Genomic DNA, 20508 nt, shown 5'->3' with positions numbered 1-20508 from the left:
TTAAATCATCCCTGTTGCCTTCTTCCTGGCGCTGTGGATGTAGTTGCACAGTCCAGTTCCAGGTTTTCATGGTGGAATTAGGAAAATCTCAGAAACCATTGTGGAAATTATTTTGAGTGATCTTAGTACTTATGAGTTATTTTGCTGAAATATTTCACTGTCAGGTAACCATTTTATTTAGTGCCTTTAGGTATAGTATGTAAAAAAAAATAAAATCCCTGTGAAGGTAGAACCATCTGGGGTGCCTGGGACCAGACAGATGGGCCTAGAGCCCGGTCAGTGAGCGAGTGGCGCACCTGGCCGTGTGGCCTCGGGCTCTGCTCCAGCCATGCAAACAGCTTGCTTTCCGTGTCTGCACCGTTTACCCCCTTCCCGTGGTGGGCCCGGCCCAGCGTGGGGCCCCCGGACTCGTTCCCTGGGCTCACCTGCTGTGTTCTGAACCCTGCAGTCTACCCCGATGGCAGAGTCTGCATTTCCATCCTTCACGCCCCGGGCGACGACCCCATGGGCTACGAGAGCAGCGCCGAGAGGTGGAGCCCCGTGCAGAGCGTGGAGAAGATCCTGCTGTCGGTGGTGAGCATGCTGGCAGGTAATGTCCCGAGGCCGCCGGGCCGTGCCGCGGCAGGCAGGCAGCACAGTGGCTGCGTCTCCGTCCTCCTGTGGTTCTTCATAATTCATTTCTGGTCGTGGTTTATTTACATACGCTGTTTGCTGCTTTCTCGTTGAATTGTTTGTATGTGCTTTTCCAAGTGTAAGCACACTTCATAATTACAGCTTCGTGTTGTATGTGTTGTATGTTGACCACAATTAACCGGGCTCCAGGCCTCAGGCATAGCGACCGTGGCGTGGGTGTTGATTGGGGCACCTGCTGTGTCGCAGACGCTGGGTCCTGGAGTTTCAAGGCTCAGGGTGCCCTAGACCCCAACTTTAAGGCCTGCTTTCTGAAGGGACTTTCCACATCCACCCGTGGTTGCCTGTCACCCGTACATCCTGAGATGGAGAGACACAGGGGCTGTCGGGCGGGTTTGTTTGGGATGAGTTTAGAGCATGGAGGAGATAACAAGGTAAGGGGGAGCAAGAGGCATTTGGGGTGAGGCATCTGGCTCTCGTGGGAGTCCTGCCAGCACTGGTTCTGGCTCGGGCCCAACCGGGGGCAGGGGAGCCCTGCAGAAGTGTGCTCACCTGGGGCCCGAGCCCCCGTGGGGATGCCAGGCCCTGCAGCCATGTGCCTGTTGGCCTGGGAGGAAAGGATTTCCAGCGGGAGGGTGGCCGCGGGCCGCGAGGAGGGCTGTGCTTGGGAGACTCGGGCTCACCGATGTGCAGGGTGGCTCCCGGGTTTCCGACCTCAGTGCCTGGGTAGAGGGCTGCTATCTCTGGGGACAGGAATCCAGAGGCGCAGGAGTGGGAATGTCCATCCTCGGGGGCTGTCCACCCTCAAGAGCTGCTCATGGAGGTGAGGGTGCGAGGTAATGTCTGCATAGGACGGTGGTGAGGGGCAGGGCAGACAGGATGAGAAAGGGCATGTGGAAGGAGAGGGCTCCTCACAGGAGCCTAGGGAGGAACGATCTAGAAAACACGGAAGAAATGAAACGAGGGAGAGTTGGAGGAGGCCGATCGTGCTGTGGGAGGCCCAGAGGAGGAGGCCCGGGAGTCCCCGTGGGCTCCTGGTGTCCCGCGATGTCAAGGACCTCCGTGCGTGCACATGTTCGAGGTTGGAGGCACTCAGCTCTCCAGGCACTGAGTGCGTCAAGTGAGGGTGTGGATGCTCACGGTGTGTGGGCCCCCCAGACTGTGCCCGGCTGGTTCCGCTGCCTTCACATGTCGGCTGTAAATCATACCATGACCAACGTTTTTGCTATAAATTCTTTTATTAGAAATTTTTATTTATTTTTTGTATTTTTAAAGATTTATTTACTTATTTTAGAGAGTGGAGAGAGGCAGAGTCCCAAGCAGATTCCTAAAAGGTTTCAATGTAGGGGTGCCTGGGCGGCTCCATCGATGGAACATCCAACCTTTTTTTTTTTTTTAAAGAATCTTTTTTTAAAGATTTATTTATTTATGAGAGAGGCAGAGACACAGGCAGAGGGAGAAGCAGGCTCCCTGCGGGGACGCCGATGGGGGACTCGCTCCCAGGATCCCGGGGTCACGCCCTGAGTCAAAGGCAGATGCTCCCCTACGGAGCCACTTGGGCGTCCCAGCATCCAAGTCGCGATCTCAGCTCAGGTCTCCGTCTCAGGGTCGTGAGTTCAAGCCCGGTGTGGCGCTCTCCTCTCTGGGTATGGAGCTTGCTTTAAAAAAAATAAAAGGTTTTAATGTATTCCTCACACACTCCCTGAGTACGTTTCCTGTGCTCTGAGCTACCTTCCAGCCATGTCACCACACCCAGCTCGGCCGTGCCCTGCCGCCCACTGGCGCCCTCTGTCCTGGCTTTAGGAGGCTGTGAGCCGTCTGGGTCTGGGGAGTGGGGCTGTCACAGGTGCTGGGTGGGGGTGGGGCTGGCTCGCTCCGCGCTTGCATGCTCCCTGTGGCAGGCCTGGCCAGGGTCCCCGGAGCACACCCCCTCTCGGGGCCTGCAGACCGCCCAGTCCTCCACCTCCCTTGTAGCACTGAGTTTGGAAGGATACAGGTGTGGATGTTCATGGTGTGTATGGGCGGTATCACCGTGTCCTCTGCACACCCGGTGCCCTGCACTAGGCCTCACGCACACGACCTGGTGAGGAACGGTTGTGGAATAACGGGAGGAACGGAGACCCGGTGGCCGCGGAGGCAAGCGCAGCCGGGGGTGAGGGAACGGCTGGGGTGGTGCGGGCAGCCGTGCTGGGCTCTGGGCTGCCTTTTCTGCTCTGACCCAGCGCTTCACAGGGCCGTGTTCCAGCTCCCGGCCCCGCAGGCCCCGGCTGCCTGTCTGCGTGTGTCCTGGTCTGTCTGTAGCACCTGCTGGGGTCAGGTGTCCACCAGGCCTGACACTGACCTCATGTCCTCTGGCCGGAGCTGGGGGCGTCTGTAGCCCACTGTCTGGTGGGGGCCCGGTGTTTCTAGAGCAAGACACATGACGCAGGTTGGCTCTTTGAGACATTCGAGAGGTGAGGATCACGAGGTGGGTCTTTGTGCCTCGTGCGCGTGTCCCTGACATCACGTGGCTTCTCAGCCCCCCTCCCTCAGGCAGGCTCCTGTCTGTCTCTGATAGAGTGGACTTCCTTCCGCAGGTGTCACACACCAGTGGTGCTCACTTGCTTCTGGGGCGCAGCTCCGGGACGACCGACGCACGGGGTTTTTCAGTGGAATGGAAGACCTCGCCAGGCCCCTGCCTTCCAGAGCCCTTTTCACACTGAGCGCGTCTCCTTCTCTTTCAGAGCCCAACGATGAAAGTGGCGCTAACGTGGATGCTTCCAAAATGTGGCGGGATGACCGGGAGCAGTTCTGCAGGGTCGCCAGGCAGCTGGCACAGAAGTCCCTGGGGCTCTGAGGCCCACCCTGGCGCACACGCAGACACGGCGCCCAGCCGTGGCCAGTGTTTCTCTGCTGAACACCTAGTGACAGTGACACTCTGTGCTGGTACCAAAAAAGGCAAGCTTGCAGAACCACAGCATCTGTTTTTTTCCCTACCTTTCCCGCTCCAAACAGGCTTCTCTTCTGAAATTATGATTCATGTAGGATGACAGCTGGATGCAGTTTTACCGTATTCCTGGCAAGGCGGTTCGGGTAGATGGTGAGAGCCGTCCCCGCCTCCTCTCCCTGCCGGAGCGGAGCGCCCACGGTCAGCGGCTTCCCTTTGGTCGCGGTTGTGAGGGCGTGTGTGCGCCGCACTCCAGGGGGCTAGAACCAGTAATGCTCCTTCTGAAGAAGCGGCCGCGCAGCCAAAGCAGAGGGGGGCGGGACGGCTCTGCAGGGGCCCCGTTCCTGTGTGTCCAGGAGGGGGACGCAGCTTCGTTCCCGTGCTTTATAGTACTTCATACGTGTTCTCCTTATAATCTCGTTACGTCTTGTTTGTTTTGTTTGTTGTGTATCACAAACTATAGGAGTTTTCAGGAAATAAATGCTTTTTAAAAATATGGATTAATGAGAAATGGGATGCATGAGAAAGAGAGGTTTACTGCTGGGTATAAAGACTGACTTTCTTCCCGGTCACGTTCAGCCAAGATTTACAGTGATGTCCTAATTGACTCGCACGTCACTAGGGCAGGAACACGCGAGACTGGAAGTTGTCGTTTCTTCTGGATCCGTAGGAGTTTCTTTTCCATCCAGACCCTGGGAGCTCAGAGGTTCCGTACCCTGTGGTGGCAGCAGGAACAGTAACTACTGAGACAGAATTGTTCTTGCAGCTTTGGTGTCGGAAGGGAACGTACAGCCTTAATGAGAGCAGAGCGCAGAGGCGTGCCTTATCCCCGACCTTGGCACAGCATGGCGTGGGGAGGGGGTCTCCGGACCCCAGGACCCCCGGGCGGAGGTGGGGCACTGAGTTGTGGTCTGTGACCTCGCTGCAGCCCCGAAGCCCGCCAGCGCCAGGGGATCCGCTATAAGCAATACCAGATCTGTTGCATGCAGAGTCAAATATTTGGCCTGTTCCAGACAGGCTAGGTTTAAATGGGAATTTCTATTTTTTGAAATAAGGGACCGTCTGTCTGTAAGACATTCAGTAGGCTACACTCGACGTCATCCCTTCCCTCCCTCGTACGCAGGGGTCCCGTCCTGCTGAAACCTGACCTTGTTTCTCAGTGTTGACAAATACTGGCGGAAGGGGCCCATCCACGCTGGGCTTCTGTGAGGAAACCAGATTCTTCTGGGGGGGGGGGACCATTTCAGATTTGACATTCAGTACAAGAACCTGTATTTGGAAGGGCATCAGGAGACGAGAGGTTTTGCACCCGGATAGTATTTGTGGGCCTCTCCACCCGGAGGGAAGGAGAGGTTGGCGGGGCACGTGGTGAGGACAGACCGGCGGGCGGGTCAGCAGGGGCCCGGGCGGGGGCGGGGGCGGGGCCTTCCATGGAATCTGGAGAAGGAAGAGGAGTCTCTTTGCAAACAAAGTATTTTTATTCACTTGTATTTATTAAATGGAAACAAAGAAGCTCATGTTGTCCTCTCTCTGGTGGAGTTTAATTACTATGTTAAAAATAAAGATATATTTTCCCCCTAGTCTGCTGGTATTTTTCCTTGTTGAATTTCATGTAATCCCGTGACAATCCAAGGCCCTTCGTGCGGGGCCGCCCCAGAGGCCCCACAGCGGGGTGACCCGGGAGCCCTGGGAGCTCCCCGCCGCCCTCCGCCCGCGCGCCCCCTCCCGCCCGAGTCCTGGGGCCCCAGGGGCCGCGGGTGCAGGCGCGCTGTGGCCAGCCTCTCCTTGGAGTGCGGCGCCCACCGGGCCGTAAACCTGGCGGGGGGAGCCGCCAGCGGGGCGTTGAGGCCACCCCGGCTCTGCAGACATCAGAACGCAGGCCACACGCCGACTCTGAAGTGGCCGCTGCTGTTGACCCGCCTCCGAATCGGGTTCCTGACGGCGAGGGCGAGGCTGGGGCCTGCAGGTGCCTTCCCGGGGCCGCCTCGGTGGGGGGCGAGGACTGTGGCCGCCCTCAGCTGGGACAGGGGACTCCCCGCGCCGCCCTCGGCACCGCCCCCGTGTGTCCCGCTCTGCTCCACTCAGGGACCCCGGGTACCCGCCGGGCATGTCCCTCCGCCTCCTCCGCTCCCACGGCCACACTACCTGTCCTCCCCTCGCCAGCCACCCCCCCCCCCGCGGCACTTGCCAAGCTGACCCGGTGGCCGCCCTCCCCTGTCCCTCGGGCTCCTGCTTCTGCTATCGAGGGTGGGGCCCTGGAGCCCTCCCTGGTCACCTGCCGAGTCCCCACCACCTCCCCACGGGGCTTCCTCATCTGAACGAGGGGAGGCCTGGGCCCTGGGCTGGGGAGGCAGGCCCGGCGTGGGGACCCTGTCGCAGCAGGCAGGAGGCCGTGCACAGGGCAGGTGGCCGCGTTGCTGGTGGAGGTGGCCCTGCCAGCCCGAGGACACGTGCTGTCCTTTCCCCTGACTTTCCTCCGACCGAGCTAGCCTTGCTGTGGGGGGGCAGCTGTACGTGAGAGGAGCGGCGTGGGAGGCAGGAAGAGCGCAGGATGCATAGCCGGCCCGAGTGGGCTCTCACGGCGCAGGCAGGTGGGGCTGGCCCTACTGGGTGCCCCCCGTGGGCGCTGCGGACGTGGGTGCCTGCAGAGCCCCGGGCCTTTCTGTGGTTCTAAGGTTCTCAACTTCTCGTCCCCGGGAGTCCGAGGGCGTCCTGGTGCTGTCCTCTCGAGGTGGCGGGAGGCAGAGCGTGTCCCTGGGAGCCGGGCCGGGCCTCGCCTCGGGGACCCGCTCAGAAGGGGGCTCAGCACTTGGGGCTGGGCAAGCGGGGGTGGCCGGGGCCTGGTGTGCAGAGGACGCGGCGGGCCGTGGGGGACCGCGCTGTGTCTCCGGGCTGCTGCGTGGTCGCCCTGCACCCGAGCTCCCTGCCCGGGGTGGGGGCTGCTTCTCCTCCTCCTCCCGCGCGGGGAGGCTTGGGGGGGCGGTGCTCCCGAGCTGTGGGACCAGCCTGCCCTCTCCAGGCCCGGAGCGGGACCAGCCGGCCACAGGGGGGCCGGGCCCTGTGGGCTGGGGGACAGGCCGGGCCCTCGGCCCCGCAGTGAGCCTGCGTGAGCGTGTGAGCGTGTGGATGGCGGCGACACCCCGCGCGCCCGCCTGCGGGGAAGCAGCGGTGACGGCTTCCTTTCATGTGGTGTGTGCGTGTGCGCGCGTGTGCACGTGGGCTCGCCCTCCTGGCAGAGGACCTGACGTTGGAACCCGTTCAGGTGGAAGCAGGAGACCGAGGGATTGTCTTGTGCTAATGGCTCTTTGAAATCCCGGGTAATGCGCTAAATGAGCTGGAACCACATTAAACAGTCGCAGCTCCGGGGCAGAGCCGGCTGGGGCTCTTGGGGCTCTCGGGGCTCTCGGGGCTCTCCCGCCCCGCCCGGTGGCAGCGCTCCCCCCGCCAGGGCCCGGGCGCCACCCCCGCGGGCACGCCCGCCCCCGTGAAGATCTCTGCCTGACGCGTGGGTGCAAGGGTGCTCGGGTGGGCGCCTGTCAGCACGCCCACCCGCGCACACCCGTGCACCTGCACTCTGGCTCCTCCGGGGCGCAGGCCCTGTGGCGTCGGGGCCTGCTCGCGGGCTCCCTGCCCCCCGCCCTCCGCGGGAAGCACCGGCCGGCAGGTGGGGGGTCTGGCCTGGGCGGAGGCGCCTGCTGGGGCAGCTCCTGCCGTGGCGGCAGTGGGGACGCGTGTGGCCAGGACGAGGGCCCGAGACCTGGCCGTCGGAGGCCGCCTACAGAGGCCGGGGCCTGGCGGGGGGGCCGCGGCCGCCAAGGGCCTGGGAGCCGTGTTCGCGGCTGCACCTGCGGCGCTGCACCCACCTGCCGCCTCCGGCTGCGTGACCCTGGATGCGCCCCCTTCGGAGGCTTCTGGCCGCAGTGGCCCAAACCAGCCCCGTTGGTGTGCGGCCAGTCGGCCCCCGTCTGTGTGTCACGGGGCGCCCGGCCCCCAGGCAGCCGGCGAGGCCTGCACACGCGACGGCTGTCACGCGGGCACGAGGCTGTGCTGCTGCCTCCCGTGGGCTGGGGCGGGCGCCGGCTCAGGGCCTGGGGCCCAGCGGGATGGGGGCTACAGGGTGGGGCCGTGGGCTGCTCAGGTCGGGAGCTTCCTGCCCCAGCAGGTGCACGCCCCGGCCACACGCTCACACACCGCACACCCACGCGTGCACGCTGAAGCACGTGCACTCGCCCGCACACCCGCACCCTCCCACGGTGGCACACCGCACGCCTGCAGACTGGCTCCCTCACCCCACACACCACACGCCCTGACACACGCGTACCCTTACCCCTGTCCACTCCCGCACAGCTGCACCCCTGCAGGCCTGGCTGCACAGTGGGGTGCGTGTGCTGTCGGGGCGCAGGCGCAGTAGGGGGATGCCGTCCCCACCGCCGGGAACACAGGGCCCTGGAGCGCGCCCTGCTCTTCGCGTCTGGCCTTGGGACTGGGAGGGCCCCCTTGATGTGGTTGATGCCGACGGGCATCCTGTGACGCTGCTGCCCCTCGGGGGCAGCACCCCGGTCACCCCGCCTGGCTGGGGTCTCCTCCAGTAGTTCTGCGCCCGCGCGGATGAGCGAGGACCCGGCTTCCTTTGGCCTTGGCGTCGGAGCCAGAGTCCTTATTCTTTCTTCTCATAGGACAACCTGTTCCCTGAAAGGTTCATAGAATTCAGTTGCTAAGCTCCTGGGCCTGCTGCTCAATTTGGGGAAACTCTTTCTTTAAAAAAAAAAAAAAAACATTTAAAATATCTATGGCCTTGGGGATCCCTGGGTGGCGCAGCGGTTTGGCGCCTGCCTTTGGCCCAGGGCGCGATCCTGGAGACCCGGGATCGAATCCCACGTCGGGCTCCCGGTGCATGGAGCCTGCTTCTCCCTCTGCCTGTGTCTCTGCCTCTCTCTCTCTCTGTGACTATCATGAATAAATAAATAAAATCTTTAAAAAAAAAAAAATAAAAAAAAAAAAATATCTATGGCCTTATATTTCTTATAGATGGCATGTATCTATAAGATACATTAAAATTTTTTTAAATTTTTGTTTTTATTACTACTTAAAACATTTTTTTATTTTGTATTTTTTAAGTAATCTCTGCACCCAGCATGGGGCTTGGACTCCTGAGACCCCAAGATTGAGAGCTGTTTGCTCTTCCCACTGAGCCAGTGGGGCATCCCAGTTTCTATTGGTTTTTTTTTTTTTTTTTTTACGATTTTTTATTTATTTATTCATGACAGACACAGAGAAAGAGAGATAAGCAGAGACACAGGCAGGGGGGGAAGCAGGCTCCCTGCAGGGAGCCCAACACAGGACTCGATCCTGGGTCCCCAGGATCACACCCTGGGCTAAAGGTGGCGCTAAACTGCTGGGCCACTGGGGCTGCCCTATTGTTTTTTATCAGATCTGACAATTTCCATCTTTTTTTTTTTTAATTTCCATCTTTTCATTAGTGTAATTATGGGGGGTTTTCGTTTAAAGATTTCATTTATTTCAGAGAGAGGCAGAGCACAAGCAGGGGGGCAGAGGGAGAAGCAGTGTCCCTGCTGAACAGGGAGCCCAACACAAGACTTGATCCCCAAGATCGTGACCTGAGCCGAAGGCAGACACTGAGCCACCCAGGCGCCCCGTGTAATTATGTTTAATGTAATAATTGAGATGTTTGGATTTCGGTCTTCTGTTGTTATTGTTTTTCTTTGCTTTCTGTTCGTCCCCTCTAAGTGCTTGTGACTTTGCTCTGGCTTTCCTGCCTTCGTTTGGATTCTTGGAATAATTATTAGTATTCCATTTAGCTTAATTTGCTTTTTATTTGTTTTTATTTCAGTTTTATTTTCTTAAGTTAAATTTTTTTAAGAAATTTTTTATTTATTTATGATAGTCACAGAGAGAGAGAGAGAGAGAGAGAGAGAGAGAGAGGCAGAGACATAGGCAGAGGGAGAAGCAGGCTCCATGCACCGGGAGCCCGACGTGGGACTCGATCCCGGGTCTCCAGGATCGTGCCCCGGGCCAAAGGCAGGCGCCAAACCGCTGCGCCACCCAGGGATCCCCCTTAAGTTAAATTTTTAAATTAATCATAGGACAGATACATCAACAATTTCTTGGTGTTATAAACCATTTTACAATTTTGAAATAATTTTCTCATATACCAGTTAAACCCTCAACAACATCCCTGTGAGGTAGGCAGGGTTGGTGTTATTTTTCTATTGCTGAGAACTAGGTTCAGAGGTGAAGTAAGGTCACATAGCTGGTAAGTGATGGGAGCCAGGGCTAGAACCTAGGCTTTTTGACATGCTGCTTCCCTGAGAACACTCAAGTAATGATATCCTATGCTATACGATGAACATCCTTCTCCTATCGTGATCGGACCTGTTTTTATAAGTTTGATACCACCTTTTCCCTAATATCCAAAAACACTCAAACTGTGATAAGACCGGTCTTTTCAGTCCCTGGACTATTTCTCTTCAATGTATCAAGCACCATCCTAACATGAAACTTTCCTGTGCTTTAAGTTTGAGGATCCTTGGCTGTAAGTTCTAAATTATGACATATGAAAATCTATTTTAGAAAACTCTGCTAAAGTATTCCTATACTGAATATGTCAAACTTACTTGAAAACAACAGGCCTATTTGTATTTTTGAAAGCTTTGCAATCTTTTCCCCTAAGACGTTTACATGTGTATAAGTGGAAAATGGTGAAAGGTGTTGAGCAACATTACCGGGAAACCTATGCATTGTACACCTAAATGCAGGTCACATTACACTGATTTGATTTTGTTGTTGGCCTTCTGGGGGATTTTCAGCTCTGATCCCATCTCATGTACGATATCCTCAGCAACAAGCTAGAAAAATGAATTATACCAATAGAAGGGTTCAAGCAGTAGAGATCGTAGCATATATGTATGGTAGAAAGGAAAAAAACACTTGCTCTTTAATGGCTTCTGCCTAGGTCCAGTGTAAATATACTTTTCAAGGCAGATTTTAAGCTATGGCATCTTCTCTGTTAAATTTAGACATGTGAAATATGGAGTTATCAACTTGCAATATAAGACAAACTGTAACTGATGCCAAACTACCGTTTGTTTTTTTTTTAAAGATTTTTCTTATTTATTTATTAATAGAGACACAGAGAGAGAGAGAGGCAGAGACACAGGCAGAGGGAGAAGCGGGCTCCATGCAGGGAGCCTGATGTGGGACTCGATCCTGGGTCTCCAGGATCACACCCCGGGCTGCAGTCGGCGCTAAACTGCTGCGCCACCCGGGCTGCCCCAAACTACCTGCTAAAAGCAGAGTAAAGCTCAAACAGCATAAAAGGCAATGGATAAAGCCCAACTGCTCTAATATGGAGAGAAAGAAAGCAAAGCAAACCTTTAGGCATGTAAAGCAGATTTTAAAAATAGGAAAATGACACTGAACTGTATTATCAGGGATTAGACTTTTTATTTATTTTTTAAATTTTTATTTATTTATGATAGTCACACACAGAGAGAGAGAGAGGCAGAGACACAGGCAGAGGGAGAAGCAGGCTCCATGCACCGGGAGCCCGATGTGGGATTCGATCCCGGGTCTCCAGGATCGCGCCCTGGGCTGAAGGCAGGCGCTAAACCGCTGAGCCACCCAGGGATCCCCGGATTAGACTTTTTAAATTCGGGCTTTGGCCTTCTAAGAGTATTGGTGGAAACTCAGGCCCATGGGGAAGACGTGGTACAGAAAATGAATGGGATCTAGAAACTGGGTTGAGGAGGTGGGAGGTTAGGGAATACCAAGAAACACACTCAAAATAAATTTAGAATCCCTTTAAATCCATCTTTTCCAAAAATATTTCCTAAATTTAGAGATTTGGTCAAAAAAGTTGGTGAAAACGAAAATTGTGACTTTTTTTTACCTTACAAAAGAAAGTATTTGAATGTAAATTAGAAATCATGCTGTTAAAGATTAGCCCACTGATCAGGCTGTAGAGGCTGATACATGCAGAAAACTGCTTCCAAATATAAAACTGTTAAAGAATTCAACGTTAATCAAAATATTAGGAAACAAATGCTTTTTTACTTGAAGCCTAATGAAAAAGCATTGGTATACTCACTTAAGATATCTGACAGTTTCAAAAAAAGAAATCTAACAGTTTAAGCTAATGTGAAAATCACTGCAGCTACTTTTACATTTTCTAGGATAAAACCTGAGACGATAGAGTATTCCAGTTCAGTATAACGGGCTCCAAACCAACTACACATTTGAAACGTGTCTTGATGGTATTCCTTTTTTTTTTTTTTTTTTTTTTTGATGGTATTCCTTACGTAGTATCATTATCATCATCACCTTCGTGTTTTCTCTTCAGTGGGTTTGAGTCACTGGCCATTTTCTGTGATGAAACCATGTTGGAGGTAATGAGAATATTTTGGGGCCCAATTACTGAAGGTTTTTTTTTTTTTTAAAGATTTATTTATTTATTTATGATAGAGAGAGAGACAGACAGATAGACACAGGCAGAGGGAGAAGCAGGCTCCATGCCGGGAGCCCGACGTGGGACTCGATCCCGGGACTCCAGGATCGCGCCCTGGGCCAAAGGCAGGCGCCAAACCACTGAGCCACCCAGGGATCCCCCAATTACTGAAGGGTTAATCAGAATATTTTGAACTGCAGTAGTTGCAGGAACTGATTTGACGGGTGTCGACAGAATGTGGAATCTGCACCGTAAGTCTTTGGCTCGTCACTGACACTGGAGGTGCAGCTTTGGGACAGGTGCTGTCCGTGGGGTTGCTACAGCGGAACCGGCCTCCCTTGGTTAGGTCCCTTCACTTAAGGACTTGGGCCTAGTGTTGGAGCTGATGAGCAGCCTCTGTCAGGTGCAGTCTGGGTCCTGCAAATGGCTTAATCAGGGGTAAAGGGGTTTGATTTTTCTGCCTTGCAATAGCTAGTAAAAATAACCTCTTGGGGGAGGAGAAGTCAAAGATGGATCAACGCGACGCGTAAGGCTGGCGATCGATCAACGCCAGCCTTACGTCATCGGCATCCACATTAGGTTTCTTAGCAGGACTCCAATAAATTTTTGCATCATCCGGAATGGTAGTCACATATCGAAGGCAAATTCCAACTTTTGATTCATAACCGCTGGTTCGTACTCTGTAACTCCCATATCCTTCAAGGTTTGTGCCATTACCGGCATCTCTCGGAGCGTTGGGAGGCGCCACCTTGCCCGACTGCATGTTATCCTGCCACTAATCTGCTTTTTAAATATAATTTATCTGCACGAGCAGTAAATACATTGCATTTGATCGTGGGACATATTCATCCCTCAGCGTTTGCCCCGGGGCTTGCAGTATCCCCGCCTCACCCTCCGATCTCCTTAGGGTCACCAGAGCCACACGGGATCCGGTGGGCCCTGGGAGCTGTCACCCAAGGCACAGCTGCCCCGCCAGGCCGCCCCGACGCCACAACGGCCTTTGCCATCAGCGGTCCTGCTGAGGGATCGGGGGGAGCAGAAGAGCGTCAGCCCCCCTGGGAGCCGCGATTCCTCTTTCCCTCCCCGCGTGGGGGTGAGAGGGGCGGATGGGCTTCGCCGTGGCCTTGCTCCCCAAGGCCACCCCCTGGGCCCGGGCTGCCCTCCTCAGACCTCGCCGCCCGGAGGCCAGGCCGTGGCGGTCCTGTCGCCTCCTGTGTCCCCCCGCTGGCCTCTGCCTGTGTAGGCCGAGGCGTTGGCCACATCCCGGCCTTTCAGCCCGTAGCTCTTGGGTGGTTTTCCCCGCACGGGTGTCTTCGTCTGCCCGGTCGCCTGGCCTGTTGCACGGCCCTGCAGCTGCCCTGGTCCTTCCGGACCCACGGCCTCCTGCCCACCCGCTGTCCCGCGCCACGCGTGCGCTTCCCTCCCCTTGACGGCGGTGGCTGCTGCTCCAACTGGGCCGTCCCAAGCTCTGCCACTTGTCCAGCGCTTGCCCTGGCACGTGCTCTGCCGTGGACACCATCCCCGGGCAGGGCCCCGCGGACCCCCACGGCCTCACGTTCCCATCCCTGCGGTTCACGGTGGGACACCAGTCCTGTGCCCGCCCAGAGACACGGGCCTGGTACCTGTGCTGTGCTGGCCCAGGCCCAGCTGCCGTGCCAGCCGCGGTGGGCCGCCTGGGGCCCCGGGAGGAGAGGCCACCCCAGGTCTGCGTGTCCAGGCTTACCCAGCGGGCCGTGGGCTGCGCACGCTGTCACGCCGATGCGTGAGAGGACCCCTGCGCGGCCGCCCCTCGGCACGCTGCAGCAGCGACGCGCCAGCTCCCTCCAGCTGGCCAGCCCGCCGCGCCAGGCCCCGTCCCCGTCCCCGGCCCGCTAGCCAAGCCGTGCTAGGCGCTCGCATTTTCATGTACCCTCGAGAGAATGATTAAAAAGTAATTAACCTACCTTTAGCCTGATTGTCCTAATAAATTAGCCACATGAATCATCTGCCGTGTGCCAGCCTGCACATGCTCGACGTCCAGGGGAGCGTCCCCATGGGAAGACGGCGCCCACCGCCAGGGGAGGGGCCTGGCTGCCTCAGTCGGCAGGGAGTGCAACCCCTCACACACCTGCTGCTGTCTCCCCAGACTGGGGGCATCAGGGGTCAGCAGGTAGCAGGGGGCATCAGCGATCAGGGGCATCGGATCAGGGAGTATTGGGCCAGGGGGTATCAGGGGGCATCAGCGATCAGAGGCATCGGATCAGAGGGTATCAAGGGTCAGGGGGTGTCAGGGGTCAGGGGCATCAGGGTTCAGGGGGCATCAGGGGTCAGGGGGCACCAGGGGTCCAGGGCCACCAGGGGTCAGGGGGCATCGGGGGTTGGGGGCATCAGGGGTCAGGGGCATCAGGGGTCCAGGGGCATCAGGGTTCAGGGGGCATCAAGGATCCAGGGGCATCAGAGGTCAGGGGGCATCAGGGGTCACGGGCATCAGGTGTCTGGGGGCATCAGGTGTCTGGGGGCATCAGGGGGCATCAGGGGTCAGGGGGCATCAGGGTCCGGGTCGTGCCATCACAGCCCAGGCTCCCTCGGGGGCTGAGACCCCCTCCTGCCCCAGGCCCCCGCACGGCCCCTGCCCAGCCCACGGCCGGGGGGTCTGCCCTGGGGGTAGGGTGATCCTCTGGTGCCAGGCCCAGGGTCTCAGGGTTGGTCTTGGTGGCCACCGTGCTGCTGTTGATGCCTCCAGACCGCCTGCAGCACTGCGGGTCCTGGGGGGGGACGTGCGTCGGGTCCTCGGCTGGGCCCGGGGCGGTGCAGGGGCCCCCAGGCCACGGGGGCTGCGCCTCACAGGGCCACGCAGACCGCAGCTGAGCCCCCTCCACGTGGCCTCCCAGAGGCGGCAGCAGCTCCGAGCACGTGCACAGGCTGGCCATGTCCAGCCACGCACGAAACCAGAAGCCCTGCTGATTGCGTAAAAGTTTCCGTCCCCGCCCTGACACACGTGCGTAAGGCTCGGTGTCCCCACGCCTGACGCAACGTGAAAACACACGTGGTTTCACCGTGGCCACGCGGGTCTGGGCTTCTGTGCACAGGCTGGCGATGTTGGACGTGGCACTCAGCGCACACCCACGCCATTTACACGTTGGACATTCGTCCCATACATTTTATGTTTTTCACCCTGTGTCTTTTTTTAATTCACCTGTATTTCAACAAAATCCCTACTTACGTTATTCACAGTTGTCATTAAATTAGTATCTATTAACAGCACTGGTCTAAAATAGCTTTAAAAACTGTAATTATGTTCAAAGTGTTCAAAATGTGAATGCGGGGCAGCCCGGGGGGCCCAGGGTGTGACCCCAGGGTCCTGGGATCGAGTCCCACGTCGGGCTCCCTGCATGGAGCCTGCTTCTCCCTCTGCCTGGGTCTCTGCCTCTCTCTCCTCTCTGTGTCTTTCATGAATAAACAAATTAAAAAAAATCTTTAAAAAAATGCAAACTATAATTCGTAAAACGAATTATAATGACTATAAAAGGTCAATAAAAATGATTAAAGTTAAACTTTCGAAACTTGGATTCTTACAGGTGCGACCTGAATGTTCCGCGTGCAATGTCCCCGCTGCGGCGCACGCCGGTCTGGACCAACACCCGCAGGGCATTCCGGGGTGTGAAGTGCCCCCTGGACGACCCGAGGTCCGCTGTGGCTCCCGAGCAGCCCCCGAGGCCCCGGACACCACGGACATGGGCCGGTGGCCACAGGACCCGGAGGGCGCCGTGCAGGGCCGCGCCCGGCGGGAGCAGGTGCCAGGACGGCCGTCCCTGCTCCTCCGTGAGCGTGCTGTCCGCGCTGGGACCTGGGGCGACGTGTGGCCCAGGCCGAGGCCTCAGCCCTGCCCCTGGGGGTCACTTCGCTCACAGCCTGTGGCTGGAGGCGGCCTCCTGATGATCGGCACCCAGGAGGGGCCCGCGGGCCTCCAAGAGCGGTGCCCACGCCTTGCCCCACACGTGGCTTAGCCGGGCTGGCCTCCCGAGCCCTCCTGAGCCCTCCCTCGCCGGCGCTGGGGGCACAGCGGGAACCCGGGTGTCTCCAGGCGGAGCCACCAGCCGAGGTCCTGCTCAGCTGCAGTTTCTTTAAGCTCCTAGTGTCCTTTCGGCCTCGGCAGCTGCACGTCCCTGGTCGGCCCTTCGACGGCCCCGGTCCCCTTCTGCGTCAGGCCGATGGGCGCGTGGGACAGCGTCCGCTCCGGGAGTGCGGGGTCCCCGTAGCTGGGAGCGCGGCGCCCTACATCCCCGGTGTGTCCGTGGGGGCCACCAGGAAGGCAGCAGCGATCCCCGCCCCGGTTCCCCGCCCGGCAAGCCTGCTGCGTGCAGCGCGGCCTCGGGGCGCGTCGGCGGCTCTGCTCCTGCCCTTCGCCATCCCGCCGCGGGCGCGGCTCTCGTGAGCCCATCGCCCACGGAGGCGCGATCCTCGGGGAGTGTTTGCCTTCGCCCCTGCCAGCTGCAGGGCGCCACTGGCCCCTTCCCCTCAGGCGCCCTGCGGTGCCCGTGCTGGCGGCTGTGGCTTTGGACGTGCTCACTGCTCCCCGCGTGGGTTCCCCTGTGCTCACGGCTCTGATCGCCCGGAGGGGGTGGCCCTTTGGGGGCCCTGGCCTCAGGGGCACAGGGTTAGGAGACCCCGCCGTGGGGGCTGTGGGGCCTGCCCGCTGTCTGGTGAGCCCCGGTGGGGGGCATGGACACGGCGCGGAGGGGACCGGGCTCCTCTCTGCCCCCAGTCAGCCTGGCCCCGGGCACCTCCCGCAGCTGCCGCCCTCACTGGCCTCCCTCCAGGCGGGAGCCTGCGACCCACACGCGCCCACACGCTCTGACCACCCCCCCAACGCGCCCCTACGTTGTGCCCCTCATCTGGATCACGGCCACAGCCTCTGATTACAAAACAAGTGAAAAAAGTTTTTTTTTGAAAAAGTTTTAAAATTCTTAATGCAAAATCCATTTCTGATCGTTTCGGAAAATCAGTTGGAAAAACGAGGAAAGGTGAAGGTCAGCGACGCGGAGCCACTGCCTGGGCCCGCCTCACCCCTGCCCTCGCCGCTCGCTGGGCCGCGCAGTGTCCTGGACCGTCCCCCGCCGCGGAGCCACCACCGTGGGCTCCTCAGCCCTCCACCCGGGGTCCGGGCTGCTCCTCGGCGGTGGGACCGCTGCTGCAGGCGGCGGGGAGGCCACGTCCACGTGCCGTCGTGGGCCTTGCTGGTCGGCCGAGTGGGCGCTGGAGGCCCTGCAGGGATGCGTCGGGGGCCTTGGGCCTCGCCTGGCGCTCAGGACCCCCCGCTCCTCCGGCGTGCCTGGGTGCTCCAGCCCTGGGTCTTCCAGAACTTTCCTGCACTCCGGGACTCTCCTTCGTCACCCAATCTTGCTCATAAACTCAAATTTTAAAAATTAAAAAAGTAATTTGGACTTTGGTGCGTCCGAGGGGCTCAGCCAGTTGAGCGTCGGACTCTTGGTTTTAGCTCAGGTCATGATCTCAGGGTCGTGGGATCGAGTCCCGTGTGGGGCTCTGTGTGCTGCAGGGGGTCAGCTTGGGCTTCCCTCTCCCTCTGCCCCCCCCCCCCAAATGAATAAGTGAATCTTTTAAAAAATTTTTTGATTAGGGAATCTCAAGGTCAAAACGATATGTTTAGTTCATTGCAAAATACTAAAAATATCCTCCCACGGGCCTCACCCTGCTCGGGACCGAGAGCACCCCAAGCCCTTGGCTGCGCCCCTGCCGGCCTGCCTCCTCGGCTCCCGCACCCCTGGGCCTTTCCTCAGGTGTCGGCAGCTCTCTCCGACCTCCCCGCTTCTAGATCAGGCCGTCCCCAGCAGCGCCAGGCCCCATTCGTCGTTTCCTGTCCGACTCTTCCAGCCCCCAGACGGGCGCGCGGCTCAGACCCTGGTGCTCCCTGCGTGCTGATGGCCTGAGCGGCGCCCTCAGGTGCGGGGGGTCCCCATGTTCCCACCGGCTGCTGCGGGGCGGGGGGGGGGGCGGTGTCCAGGGCACCTGCGGGGGCGGGCGGGGGCTGGGTCCCAGCAACGCCGTCCTACTGCCCGCTGCCCGCCAGCACTTCGGCCTCACGTCTTTCCAGACGTGTCTTCTGTTCCCACCCGCGTTCTGCTTTACCGTTTCCCTCTTCAGGTGTGGTTTAAACTTGGCGTTGAACCCATTGCTCAGGTCCTTCATTCTGTAGCCGAGCAAGCGCGGGGGGCAGGGTGGCGGCTCTGGACGCTGTGCCAGCCCAGGCTGATGCTCGTGGGCGCGCCGTCCACAGGAGGCACTTGGCAGGTGCAATTCAGCTAGGGGTCCCGAGCTATGAGGTGACCCGGCTTATCCCGGCGGGTCTGATGGCTCACGGGGTCCTCAGAGGAGGCGGCAGAGGGTCCACGTTGGAGAAGGACGTATGACGATGGAGCCCTGGGCTGCGAGTGGATTTCCCCTGGGGCTGCCTTGGCTTTAGCCCCACAAGAAGCCCAGGGCGTCCCTCTTAGGCCCGGTGAATCCCCCGCAGGCCCGGTGCATCCCGAGGGCCCGGTGTATTCCGTGCAGACCTGGTGTGTCCCCCGCAGGCCCAGTGCGTCCCATGCAGGCCCGGTGCATCCCCCACAGGCCCGGTGCATCTCCCGTGGGCCTGGTGCGTCCCCCTGAGGGCCCAGATCGTGCACTGGGTCGTGGGAGCCCCCTGGCAGCAGGTTCGTGCTTCTGTAGGAAACTAAGGGGACGCTGCGTGTGCAGGTCGTGTGGTTCCTGAGCGGCGGTCCCCCCCTGCCCCCCGCTGTGGTTTCTGGTTTCTGGTTTCTCGGAGCTTCAGACTCTGACGTCTGCTGACTGTTCCCACCGTGGAGGCTTTGACGGCCCGTCTCCACTTTCTGTGGATTTGGCCGGTCTCTGCTCGTGCGGCCGTGTGAACGCGGGTGCCCGTCCCTGGTTTGCGGGGCACCGTATTGGGCTGTGCTGTGACAGCACGCTGAGGCCCGGGACGCTACCTCCGCAGGTAGCGTGACTCACCCTGCAGGCGCCTGCAGACAGTGGCCACGGGGCGCTGGCCTCCAGGCCGAGGGCGCAGTGCAGGGGCGCTCCCCGGGGGCCCCTGGGGGGGCTGCCTCCCGTGCTCCGAGCTGGGGGCTCCCAGCCGCCTCCCCAGGGCAGGCCGACGCCCCCGGAGCAAAGCAGCTCCGAACGCTGGCCCCTGTCTCGGCCTTTGGGCCTCGCTGGGGCCTCGGCCCCGTGATGCCCTGTGCCTGTGGCCCTCGGCGCCGTCGGGGAGGCCCAAGCCGGGTCCCTCTTCAGTGTGAGGAGGGAGGCTGCGGGCGAAGGTGGAGGCAGGGGCAGAGGCGCTAGTCCCCGGGGCAGAGCGCACTGGGCCCGCATCACTCATGCTGCTGCGGCCACGGGCTTCCGCCCTGCACCGAGGCCACCCGGGAAGCACGCCCGCTGGTGCAGGAGCTGCGTGACCGGGGGAGGGCGCCGGCCGGGCGGCCCCCGCGCCCTCATTCTCACGTCCATCACGGTCGCAGAGCGGCCAAGGGGCTGGCTGGGACCTGGACCCAGGGGACGTGGGCAGGGTCTGGGTCCTCCGTGTGCAAGAGCGTGAGTGCGAGCCACAGCAGCCCTGGGTTACTGCTTGGGTGGGCAGCGCGGCCGCAGAGGCACCCAGAGCGGGACCGTGGCGAGGGCCCGAGCGCCCGGGGCTTGACGGTAGGCGACACTGTGCGGTGTCTCGTAAGCGTGCCCGCCCCCTTCACACACGCCCCGATGACCAGCCTGGGAGCAGCCCGCCGGCCGGGGACGCTGGGACAGGCCCGGGCCTCCGAGCCCTGCTGAGGTGACGTGTGAGCCCCCAGGGCTCCTCTTTCATCCTGCTGGGGAGACGCGAGTCCAGACGAGTCGTGAGCCGCCTCATTAGCGATGGCACACGGCGATGTCGCTCCCGGTGCTTCACCCTCGAAACCAGAGTCACACTCGGAACGTGTCCAGCTTCTCCCGTTCAGCCACCTGGAGATGCAATCACCCCGTCTGCCTAGATCCTATCTGCCCGCTCGCAGCCCCTGGCCTGCCCCCAGCTTTCACCCCCCGCGGCGGCCTGACTCACGGCCGCAGAATCCGGGGGGGCTGTCGGCCCTACTGCATAGACGGCCGCACACACGTGTGCGCATCACGTACACACGCAAGCACACACATGCACGCACCGCCTGTGGGGCACACTCGTGCATACCATGTACACACAGGGGTGTGGGCACGTGCTCCATGCATATACACTGCAGGCACATACAAGCCCCCATGCATTCAGATGCATGTACACACTGTGTGCATGCACACATAGGTGCACACTCATGCACACTTCCCGCATGGGCACACGGCCCCACGCGCACACACATACATGCACACACATGCACGTCATGTACACACGTGTGCGCACACAAACACACAGAGCTGTGAGCGGTGGCTTCCCCAGGTGAGGGTGGCCTGGCCTTCGCCTGCACGTTCT

General features: G+C 59.4%; 1 protein-coding gene across 7 annotated transcripts in view; it reads left to right on the top strand.

The window, feature by feature from the left end:
- Positions 1–5136, top strand: part of UBE2G2 (ubiquitin conjugating enzyme E2 G2) — a 38449-nt gene extending 33313 nt beyond the window's left edge. For all 7 annotated transcript variants that reach the window (XM_025462164.3, XM_025462157.3, XM_025462159.3 and 4 more), the window contains 2 exons: positions 449–589; positions 3354–5136. In XM_025462164.3, the coding sequence (XP_025317949.1) occupies positions 449–589; positions 3354–3466 (254 nt within the window). In that variant the 3' untranslated portion in view covers positions 3467–5136. The remainder of the gene's footprint in view (positions 1–448; positions 590–3353) is intronic.
- The last annotated feature ends 15372 nt before the right edge of the window (positions 5137–20508 follow it).

This window comes from Canis lupus, chromosome 31 (assembly GCF_003254725.2).
Source record: "Canis lupus dingo isolate Sandy chromosome 31, ASM325472v2, whole genome shotgun sequence".
In the NCBI taxonomy this organism is placed as follows: Eukaryota; Metazoa; Chordata; class Mammalia; order Carnivora; family Canidae; genus Canis; species Canis lupus.
Note: the sequence above shows the minus strand (reverse complement) of the source record. Positions and strands in the feature narration are given on the sequence as shown.